Source organism: Rhincodon typus, chromosome 10 (genome assembly GCF_021869965.1).
Source record: "Rhincodon typus isolate 14 chromosome 10, sRhiTyp1.1, whole genome shotgun sequence".
NCBI lineage: Eukaryota > Metazoa > Chordata > Chondrichthyes > Orectolobiformes > Rhincodontidae > Rhincodon > Rhincodon typus.
This window is the reverse complement of record NC_063341.1, coordinates 1580281-1592598: the sequence shown is the minus strand read 5'-3', so window position 1 is coordinate 1592598 and position 12318 is coordinate 1580281. Positions and strand designations below refer to the sequence as shown.

Sequence of the window (12318 nt, the reverse complement as noted above, 5' to 3'; positions counted from 1 at the left end):
GACCGCTTCACAGAACATCTATGTTCTGCTCGCAAAAAAGACCCCGAACTACCCGTTGCCTGCCACTTGAATGCACCACCCTGCTCCCTGGCCAACATCTGTCTCTCTGGCTGGCTACAGTGTTCCAGTGAAGCCCAACGCAAGCTGGAGGAACAACACTTCATTTTCCGCTCAGGGACCCCACAGCCCTCCGGACTCAATACGGAGTTCGATAATTTTAGGGCCTAAACTCTCCCATGTCCCAGTCCCCACCCCACACACCAGGCCCTGTTACCACATAGCCTGCCACTACACACCCCCTGTTGTTAGTCACTAACAGTCTCCAGTAACAACTACTCACCCTTCCAGCCTGATCGTTAGCAACTCCTTTGTCCAATTGTCTTTCTCTCTCTTTGGGCTCTATCCTATCGTTTACTCCCTACCCCACCCACCTCCCTATTTTCTGCATATAAACTGACATTTTCCCAGCCACCATCCGTTCTGAGGAAGGGTCACTGGATCCAAAACATTAACTCTGTTTTCTCCTTCACAGATGCTGCCAGACCTGCTGAGCTTTTCCAGCAACTTTGTTTTTATTCTTTCTCTCTCCCTGGGCTCCATCTCCACCTATCGTTTAATCTTCTTAAACCCTCTGCACACCCCATCTTTGGCTGATATACCAGCCTCTTTTGTTTGTACTTTAGAGGTCATTGTCTCAAAAACTTCCCTTTTCAGAGCAGGGCAGTTACACTTCACTCTTTATTCCTTGTTCACATTGTCAGGATTAAAACACTCACGTAACTACAACCTCCTTTCATATTTAAGCTATTCAACACTCCACACCTCTACTTCAAGAGCCTTGAACCTAGGCTGATGAGTGTAAGGAATTAGGCAAGTGAGAGAATATTAAGAGGAAGAAATCAAGTCAATAATAGCTTGCTAGGGATTCAACCATCAATTTTTGGATGCAATACTGATAATGCCAAGTAGTAACATTGTGACTTCGTACTTGAGTTGTCACAATGGAAATCAAGCCAATTACAGTACAAGTTAGCAAACATTAAACAGTTATTAGCCTCATTCTTCAGTCCCAACGTACGTTCCCCTAATGGCCTTCCTGTTTATAAATTGCAGCTTCCATTACGGCATCCATCACTGGAATCTTTTCATGGAAGTTGTCTTTACCTTTCCAAGTGAGGGAATCTAATTGATCAGACTGCAGCAGCTAAGTGGGCATTGAGTATAGTGACAGGATCAGCATTTTATCACTTGGTGTCAGAGGATTGATGCGTCAAACCTACCATCACTTTGTACAGCTTTGCAACTCTCAAATCACACCACATGATTAAATATTTAAAAAGGAGAGAGAGAGAGCAAAGTGAACATAATCCCCTTAAAGAACAAGACTGGGGAAATAAAACCAGGAAACGGCAGAGGAGTTGACTAAATACTTTGCATCAGTCTTCACAGTTGAAGACACTAACGGCATTTGAAAAATACAAAATAATCAAAGGGCAAAAGGGGACAAGAAATAAATGCAATAACCATCGCTACAGAGAAAGTAGTAGAGTGACAGAGATGTCCAGCACAGAAACAGTCCCTTTGGTCCAGCATTGTAACCAGCACTATCAGGAAAATGAACGTTCATAAAACTGAAGTCACTGCATATCAGAGCAATAACTTTGCACAAGTTGGAGTCATAATACTAAAGGAGATGGTAGCAATTGTTGCAGGCTCATAATTGAATCCCCAGAATACCTCTACAGGAAATGCTCAGGATAGCTAGCTTTAGCTGCTTCCATCAATAAACTTCCTTCAGCTCCAACTTAAACAAAATGGTGGACTAAGAATTAGATACAATAAGGACTACAGACGCCAGAAGCCAGAGTCTATAGGTGTGAAGCTGGAAAAGCACAGCAGGTCAGACAGCATCAGAGGAGCAAGAATGTCAACGTTTCAGGCCAAAACCCTTTGTCAGGACTCCTGATGAAGGGTTTTGCCCCGAAACATTGATTTTCCTGCTGCTCTGATGCTGTCTGACCTGCTGTGCTTTTCCAGCTTCACACCTATAGAAGGTGGACTGAGAGTAGCTGCCCCTGAGTTGCAGGCTTTCTTGTACAATTCTTATGGTTTTCACACTTCAGAATCATAGAATTTTTAATTTGAATCACTTTGGAACTCTTGTAGTGCAAATAATTACAAAAAATTGCAAATAAGTAGAGATTTATTATTTTTTAAAGAGTTTGTGTTGGTCAAGCATCGATCTGTCGAGATTTTGTGTTCTCTTTCTCTGTTTTAAACTTTGATATTTCTACATTTGGATGTGCTCATGAGCAGGAAAGGCTTGGAGGGATATGGGCAAAGCACAGGTAGGTGGGACTTGTTTAGTTTGGACCCAAGGGCCTGTTTCCATGCTATATGACTATATGACTCTATAACTATTCAAAAAGGGAAGGTGACAGAAAAACAGAGGTAACTGTAGGTCAGTTAAGTTTAATACCTGTTATTGGAAAAATATTAGAGTCTGCTGTAATGGATGTAATGGCAAAGAATTCCAAATATAATCAAGCAGAGTCAGCACGGCTTCATGAAATGAAAATTATGTCTGACAAATTTATAGCTCTTTGAGAAGGTAACAAGCAGGCTAGTTAAAGGGGAAGCAATGGATATAATATATTCCGACTTTCAGAAGGTGTTTGAGAAGGTACTTCACATTAGGCTACTTATTATAAGAGCCCACAGTATTGGGCGTAGTAAAAAGCATTGGTAGAAAATTGGCTAACTAACAGAAGACAAAATTGGGATAAGGGTATTTTCAGGAAGGCTACCTGCAACTCGTGGTGTGTCACAGGGATCAGAGCTAGGGCCACAATTATTTACAATACATGTTAATAATTTGGATGAGGGAAGAGAATGCACTATAATGCAGATAACACAAAATTAAGTGGGAAGGCAAGTCGTGAGGATGGCAGAGTCTATTGAGGTTTAATGACATGTTAAGCAAGTGGGCAAAAATTTGGCAGATGAAATACAATCTGGGAAAATGTAAGGTTATGTATTTTGGCACGACAAGTTGAGGAGCTGAACATTATTTGAATGGTGAAAGTCTGTAAAAAATCGTGGAAAGAGGGATTTGGAACCCTTGTGCATAAATCACAAAAAGTTAGTATAGAAGTTCAGCAAGTAATCAGGAAGCTAAACGGAATTTTGGTCTTTTTTTATACTCCATTCCCTTTGAAATAGAGTGAAGTCTTGCTAAGAATATACCAGGCACTAGTCAGACCACCCCTAGAATACTATGAACAGTTTTGGTCCCCTTGTCTAAGAAAAACAATACTGGCATTGGAGGCAGTCCAGAGAACGTTCACTAGTTTGATTCCAGGTGTGGAAGGATTTTCTCATGAGGGGAAATTGAGTAGGTTGGGCCTTTATTCATTGGAGTTTCAGAGAATGAGAAGCGAGCTTACTGAAACATACAAAATTTTTTAGAGGACTTGACAGACTAGATGTTGAGAGGTCGTTTCCTCTTGTGAAGAGTCTAGGCCAGAGGGCATAATCTCAGAAAAAAGATGTCAGCCAGTTACAACAAAAATGAGAGGGAAGATTTTGCCTCAGACAGTAGTGAATGTATGGAATCCTTTACTGCAAAGGGCTGTAGTGCCTGAGTTTTGTAGTATTTAAAAATGGAGTGAGACAGATTTTTAATCAGTAGGGGAATCATGAGGTACAGGGTTAAAGGCAGGACAGTGAAGTTGAGAATTCTCAGATCAATCATGAATAAGCTGAAAGACACAGCAGGCCCGATGGGCCGAATGGCCTACCTCTGCTCTGATATGTTATGTGAATGCCATTGCAGTTGCCTTTCAGAAAGGGCCACCATTTGATAAGGTAAGGCAAGGTGCACCAAAGAAAGGTGCCTTTTGTTTCTTTCTTAAAACCTGTACCTGTTTCAACTTCATGTAGAAAGCTTCGGAGAAGGTTTTTCTGCTGAAGTACCAGAATCTCTCATTGGTCGGATACACACGGACCACCGCTTCCAACTGAAACCGGACAGGCTCTACCACTTCAGTAATTATTAAGTCGATAGCCACAGTCATGTAGACCCTTTTATCTGAGAGTAAAATAGTCAAATCAGAAGTTAGTCAATCGGTACTGTCTTTGCATAAAATACAAGCTATCATGTAGTTTGCAGCTTTACTAAGTGTAAACTCCAAAGAAACTGCAGAGTTCAAGTTTTGTGTCAATGATATTTTGTCAGAGTTCTAACAAAGGGTCAAAGACTTCAGACATAAGGTGACTATGCGTTGCTATCCACTGAGGTTGCTAGACCTCCTGTACTTCCCCAACATTTTCTGGATTTATTTCACATTTCCAGCATCTGCAGTATTTTCCTTTTGTAAAAGTACCTACCAATTTCAGTTTTGACATCTGCTTTTTGGGGAAGTTTGTATTATCCTTTGACCAAGATGTGCTTTCTGACATCATCCCTCAACACCCTAGATCCAAATTCTGGACTCCTGCACCAGAGGAAATGCTATCTAGCCAACAAATCGCTCAAAAACATTACTTAGGATGACCTGTAATCTTTATACTCAAAAGCATACAAGTTGAGTTGATACAGCCTGTCTTTGCAGTTTAACCCCATTATCATTCTGGTGTATCTGCACTGTCACACCTTCTAAGGTCAATACATCTTTCCTCCAGAAGTGCCCAGAATAGAATGCAATATTCAAAATGGAACTTAACCAGGATTCTGCGTAACTGCACCATCACACCCATTTCAACCCAATTAAGGTAAAGGCCAAATGTGCATTGGTCTTTTAATCTTTTCCTGCTCTAGTCCACAAACCCCTAGCTATTTCTAGTGATCCCAAACCTCTCTACCTCTCCACAGGCTTTCGTCAACCTGCTGTTATACTTTCCAGCTTTGTAATGCAGCATCTACCAGCCTTGAATTGATTTAGTTACTAATCCATCCTAGCCAGAGACTGTCACCCAGCGCCAGCCAAAGCTTAAGCTTCCATAACAAGCCACTATGACATACCGGAGTGGGGAGCAATTCAAGTTTCAGCGTTTTCTCCATCATAGTCTTTCCACACTTCTGCTTTCTGTCTGTGTCCATACCCTCCATAACCCAGTTTTCCTTCTTTCTTTGGTCCCTGAGAATACTTATTTCCACTCAGTCTCTTTTACTCTGTCACCAACACGTACCTCATTACAACCCCTTCTCTACTTTGTGCTTCCTTCAGCTCCAGAGAAATCTCATCCACGATCTCCTCTTTAGTCAGTAGGGAAACCTCACCCTCACAGAGCCCCTTCCTCAATCACTGAGTACTCATTTTAGTTGGTAGATTAAATAAGAAGTTTTAAACTGAGAAATACCTTTAGGAGTCTCCTCATTCAGAGCCTGAAAGGCAGGACCATTAGGATTCCACATTCCTGTAATTACATAGGACTTGCCATCTGAACTCTTTCCCATGGATTCCTGAGTGAAGATAGAACAAAATGAGCAGCTTGAAAGGAGGTAGATACCCACAGCACAAGAAAAATACTTTGTCAAATCCCAGAACATATTTCCCATCAAAACAGTATCAGACCTTTAGAGTTTTACATGGATGCACCATGATTCAAGGAGCTGGGCAGCAACCACCTGGGTTTCAAAGAAAATACTTATTAAGTGCTATTTTGACACAGTAGTAGCACCTTGGTCTCAAAAGCATAGGCCATTGAGTTTTGGTCCCATTTCAGGTCCCAAGTATATAAGCTGGGCTGAAGCAACAGTCTGGTACTGTGCAGTGCTACATCGTCAGGGTACCAAACTGCAGATGAAACATTACACTCAGGCCCCAGCAGCCCTCTGAGATAGACGTAACGTTTAGAAAGAAACAAAAAGGTATTTCTCCAAGTGTTTTAGCCAACTTTCATTCTGCAAACTGCCAACCACCAAAAATAGATTAGATGATCATCAATTTCTCAAACAGCTAAGGAAATTGCCGTTGGTAAACTGCCAGCTCATTAATGAATAGAGACAAATAGAAATAAGAGCAGGAGTAGACTATGTGGTCCTGCGCCTGCATCAATCTGCCTCAAATCCATTTCCACACATACTCCCATATTCCTCAGTTCTGAGAAACACAAACTCTGTCCATCTCAGACTGAAGTGTATGATGCAGCATCTCCACAATATTTTAGGGTTGAAAATTCCAAGGATCCATAAACTTGAGCAAATAAGCTTCTCAACACAGACTTATACAAGGTTTTTTTTATTGTCAGATGATAATGTCCTCAGGTTCCCATATCCTGGTTCCTCAGTTAGAGAGGGCCTAACTTTTCAGTGGCTGCCCTGTCAGATTGTTCCGTGTTTCATTTACATCACCTCTCATCCTTCGAAATGCCACAGTATAGAACTAATTTATTCAGACTGTCATCATAAGCAACACCCTCATCCCAGTCAACTATTTAATAAATTTTCACTATACCACCTCCAATCCAGTACCTGTATTCTTCCATAGAAATTGAGACCAAATTACACACTGGACCCGAGGTGCAGTCTCACCAAAACACCACTCCCATACATTTCCAGCAAGACTTCCTTACTCTTGGGCTCCAGGCCCCTTCCAATAAGGCGAAGCTGTCATTTGCCTTCCGAATTGCTTGCTGTACCCTGCATGCTAACTTGCATCCATTATACAATCATTATGATTCCAGATAATGGTACAAGCGGTCAGGTGAGAACCCAGAACAAAACTCTGATTGAGAGATGACTTTTTTGTTAAATTGTTAACGTGCCGATCAGTCACGAACACATAATCATACAAGTGACATTTGTGTCAGACGTACACGTTTGCTTAATGGCTCTGCAGTTTAAGTCAGAGTATAAGCTCTTGTTTTGTATGTAGGAGGATTTCACTGGCTAGAGATCTGGAAGATCTCAATCCCTGTGTGGTTGAATGTGACAGCCCCTGTACTTTGACAAGAGCTTGCACCTACACAGTTAGCGTTTATTTATGTTGATGTCATCCTGAGCTACCCTCCTGGTTGTTTTCAGTCGTGGTTCATCACTGTCCTTTCCTGTGCTGTTGGTTTCATCACAAATATCACAAACAAAACTTCCTGAGAACATTCCAAAGCACTTCACAGCAATTGTTGCATTTTTTTAAGGTGTAGTCTCTATTGGAATGTAGAGAATGTGCTGTCAAACCACTCACAATAGGATAGCACAAGCAATGTGATAATGAAGAGATGATGTGTCTTTAGTGATGGTTTGAAGGACAAGTATTGGTCAGGACATCAAGAAGAACTCTCCTGCTCTTTTGAACAATGCTATGGAACCTTTTAAATTCACTTGAGGGAGCAGTCAGGACATCAGCTTAACAATTCATCAGAAGCACAGCACTTCTGACAGCATAGCATTCCTTCAGTGCCGTGCTGTAAAGCTAGTCTAGACTAGATAATGTGCTTAAGCCTATGTTGTGGAGCATGAGCCCAAACCTTCTAATTCAAGAGGCAACAGCTGTAGTGTTCATGGTGGTGGCTCGGTGCTAATGTCACTGGACTATTAATCTAGAAATCCAAGCACAGGTTCTGGGGAAATGGGTTCAACATCCACCACAGCAGATGGTGAAATTTGAATTGAACATAAATCTAAAATAAAAAGCTAGCCTAATGACACCCATGCAACCACTGTCTGTGGTCATCTGTGATCCATCTAGATCTTTATGCTCTTTAGGGAAGGAAAGCTGCCATCCTTACCCGGTCTGGCCTACATAAGACTCTAGACTGACAGCAGTGTAGTTGGGTCTCAACTGGTGGCATGTTCAGTAAATGCTGGCCTAGCCAGCAACACCACCAAACCCTACCATAAACAGATTAAAAAGAAAACTAGGAGCTTATTCAACACAACCCCATTCTGAGGAAGGGTCACCGGACCCGAAACACTAACTCTGTTTTTTCCTTCACAGATGCTGCCAGACCTGCTGAGCTTTTCCAACAAATTTTGTTTTTGTTCCTGATTCACAGCATCCGCAGTTCTTTCGGTTTTTATTTAGGAGCTTATTCAGTTTGCGTGTAAGCCTTTGCCAACAACTGTAGAATCCTCCTTGACCTATGTCCGTTCAGCCGTTTATCATATGAAGCTGTTTCTTCCACTAAACTCACCAGGTCAAGCAAGTGCATGTCACTGTTCCGTACGTTTTTCCCCGGACTAAGGAGCATGCCAAAACATCTGCAGAAAGGCAAAATACTACACGTCATGCAACACTTCAAACACAGCGGGAAACATGAGGACTAAATGCTTCACACTATCAAATTATACCAAAAAATCTGCACCTATGCAAAAGTGATGAAGAATATTGCCTACTTTGGGTCATAACACGTGATTTTTTTTTTAATCACTTCAACAACTGAATCACAGCCACATCTCACTTTGATATCAGTTAACATTTTCATTCACAAGTTCAAACTGTTGCTTGCATTATCAGCAAAACATTGTGAAGCTAGCAAATCAGAAGCAGCTCAATTCTAATCTTGCTACATTGATTACTGAGATTACTTCTGACCAGATGTCATCTAGTGGTGGAAATTAAGTAAAACAGAATTAAAGATTTACCTTCCATTAAATGTACATTATCCCATGATTAACATTAAACTGTTAATTGCCACCTTTCAGTCCAAGCCTGGATATTGTCTAGGTGTTATTGTATTTGAACATGGACTGCTTCGGTATCTGAGGAATCACGAATGGTGCTGAACATTATGCAATCATTGGCAAATATCCTCACTTCTGACCTTATGATGAATTAATTATAGTTAGACAACTGAAATACACAGGTTCTGTGTAGTTGGGGCTCAGTCAAGTCCTAGAGCAGTTGTATATCTTTGTGTAGTGAGGACTCAAAGGAAGTCTTGGGAGGTATGGTGTTCGGAAGAAGCTTTGCGCCACTAATGGTTCAGTGCAGAGAAGGGTTAGTTGCTATTTGACATGCATTGTGGGGTGTTCAATCTTTGTTTATTTGTTACCCATAGTTTTCTAATTAATTATGTCATGTTAGAATATATCATATTTATGTTGCACAGTCTAAACTTTTTTTTGTCAACAATCTTCGCATGTTTGTTTGTGTAAGCTTTATTCATAATAAATATGTTTTTTTTTTACAAGAAACCTGGCTGAGTTGTTTCTAATCCTAAATTCAGCTACAGTCTAAAACTTGTATGGCTGGCCTAACCACCACCCTGATTATATTTAAAATTTGTTATGACCGGTGGAGGAATGGAACAATAAGGGAATCAATGCAGGCCTCAATCTCAGTTGTAATGACATACTGTCATTCAGATTTTCCAAAATTAAATGAAGCGAGGGGATTAAATTATGAACAATTGCCTAGAATAAACTGGAATTTACTTAGTTTACAAGATTAAGGGGATTTCTGATCATGTTATTTAAAATGACTAACAGATATGATGGGGTAAAAAAAGAGAAAACCTATTTGCTATAGAGTCCAGACAAGGGGTTGTAATCCAACAATTAGAGCTAAATCATTTAGGAGGAAAACATTTGCCTATTTCAAATACGAGCTGCTGACAGTTGTTGAGGTGATAATTCAGAGACAGATTATCCTCTTCAGTCTGGGTAATAATCAATCTGTCTGATTTACGTTATATTGAATGAAAGGGGGTCAGGTTGTGGAAGGGACCAGAAGCATGGTTTTTAATAGAAAGATCACAGAGTCCCTACAATGTGGAAACAGGCCTTCCGGCCCAACAAGTCCACACTGATCCTCAGAGCATCCCACCCAGACCCATCCCCCCATAATCCACCTAATCTACACATCCCTGAACACTACGGGCAATTTAGCATGACCAATCCACCTAACACACATATCTTTGGACCATGGGAAGAAACCTCAGCACCCATAATAAACCCAAGCAGACACAGAGAGAATGTGTAAACTCTACACAGACAGTCGCCCGAGGATGGAATTGAACCCAGGTCCCTGACGCTGTGAGGCAGCAGTGCTAACCAGGGTGCAATCTGATCTCCTCGATGTTACTATTTGTTTTGGACTGTGGACTGAAAATCAGATGTACGCTGTTTCAAAAAGTGGGGAATATACAAGAATTTGTTTGCAGCTTTGTGAAAACAAGGGAAGCTAACTGATACATATGAGACAATACTACTGCTTGGGCATAGTGATTCCAGACAAAGTGGAACAGGTTGTCGTGAGTTCAGGAGAGCTCAGCATAGTAAGAACTCTGATTGATCAGAATGCTGTTTAACACAATGTGAGGGGAGCAACAGAAAGGGATCTCCAGAAGATGACTGTACCAAATTTTCTCTCTCTGTAATGTTGCTTTTCCAATTTTATGTAAAAAAAACAGAAAAACTACATATGGATGCACAAAGAAACACAACTGAGACCCAAAGACAACAAGAAAGATCCTGGCTACAACCAAGCAGCTACTGAACTACAGACTGATCATGGCTGTGCAGGGAACATGGAGTCATAATTGAAGAATCAAAAGGATTGTGAAACCAGAAATCAGAAATCGTGTTCTTTTACTGTTCTTGTTAAAGTTAAGAGTTATTTTTATTGTCACTGAAAGAATCTGAGTGAGGTTTGTATTTATCCTAGGTAGAAGTCACTTTAAACTGGGATATTTGATAATTTCATTAACTTCTAACATTAGTGCTGACTCCAGGAAGTGTGAATTCAAATTCTAGCACACTAGTCCAGTAAATTATGACATAGATTACTGAAACAGCACTTAACACACCATGAAACTAGCCCTGTCATGTCAAACAATTTAGTCCATGTGCAGGTGAGCACAAACAGTCTGCAAACAGAAGGAGCAGAGATCAAAATAATCCTGCCATGGCAAAATCCTTACATGCTGCAGGAATTCTTAATGTTCATTCACACAAGTTACACAAGAAAACTGTGGCACTCATTCAGCCTCTCTAACTGATCCACCATTCAATCAGCTCTGTATCTGAATACCATACACATCCCTTAGCACCTTATTTTTTAATGCCACTGGCTATATATTAACAACAGGTCAATTTGATGCATCTTGTGTGTGGATGAAGGGAGTTTGCACACTCCCTGCTTGAGTATGCTAGCTAGCTTCCCATTTTAAGACCACATCACAAGCTAGTGGCAATGTGAGAAAAACGTCTAAGTCTGTCCCCATCAGGACACAGCCTCTCCGAACTTCAGCATCACCTCCTTGTGGCGATGTGGAAAATGGGCCTCTCCCAGCCCCCAGTGCAACCTGGAGGTGGCTTGGCCTCCAGGCCCTGAACACACTGCATCACCAGCATGTGGACAGACCCTGACACTCACAAAGCCAACTCCCAAATATGAAGGAATTGCCTCACTGCCTTACTGCCTTGAGGACATCTCCAGTGGGGGATTGATTGAAGACTGGGGGAGTACAACCCTGACGAAGAAATCTAGAATGGAACCCGAAGGCTGATTCATGTCTACATATTTCATTTTTCTAGCAACTCCTACAACAAACCTGGTGCCAAATGTAGCGTTTACACTCTATTGCACTCATCAGGAGTGGCTAAGGCATGGATCCCTGACATTTGGGCAGCCCAAATGGGGGTTTCTATACATTTTGCCCAGACTTATGCCTTGAACCGGACACTCTGGTTTGCCTACAGAGCATCAACACAACAGAGCAGACGGAGTTGATTGCCATAGCACAAACCATCACCAAACAGGACGGGAGCTGACAATGTAAGAAATATGCATCAATCTTTGGTATCAGAGGGCATGGCTGAAGTGAAGTGAATTGAATCGATAGGTTTCAGAGAAGGATGAGGAAGGATGGGTGGAGTGTGCACTGGTTGGCCTGAATTGTTTGTATCAGTGCTGTAACTTCAATGGCAAACATCCCTCTCTCAAATTCCACAACCAAATCAGATTAACTTCCATCTCATTTTTAAGATCTTGCACATTTACAAGGAAGATAACTGACCAAACAAAAAAACGTGATTAATTGGATACGTAGCACACTCAAATCATCCTTAGAATGCAAGAAGGCACTGTAAAAATTAAAATATTTTTTCTCCCTCTCTCCTACATTATACATTCATTTGGTACAATCTTCACCTACTGACCCTCAAACTCCAATAATTTCTTCTCCTGCTGCCTGATCTGTGATGAGTGTAATCACAGAATCCCTACAGTGGGGAAACAGGCCCTTTGGGAGAGGGAAGGAGGGAGAGGGAGAGAGAGAGAGAGCGCGAGAGAGCGAGACACACAGAGAGCGAGCGAGAGCGAGAGGAGGGAAGGGGGGGGACGAAGAGAGTGGAGGGAGAAGGGGGGGGGG

The 12318-nt window shown here is 41.5% G+C and overlaps 1 protein-coding gene across 1 annotated transcript in view; it reads right to left on the bottom strand.

The window, feature by feature from the left end:
* The window catches only part of LOC109923925 (rab GTPase-activating protein 1-like), a 17552-nt gene that overhangs the window by 1823 nt on the left and 3411 nt on the right, over positions 1-12318 (bottom strand). Inside the window, exons 3-5 of the mRNA XM_048602002.1 lie at positions 8137-8203; positions 5362-5464; positions 3924-4090 (exon numbers count right to left, since the gene is read on the bottom strand). Coding sequence (XP_048457959.1) covers positions 3924-4090; positions 5362-5464; positions 8137-8203 — 337 coding nt within the window. The remainder of the gene's footprint in view (positions 1-3923; positions 4091-5361; positions 5465-8136; positions 8204-12318) is intronic.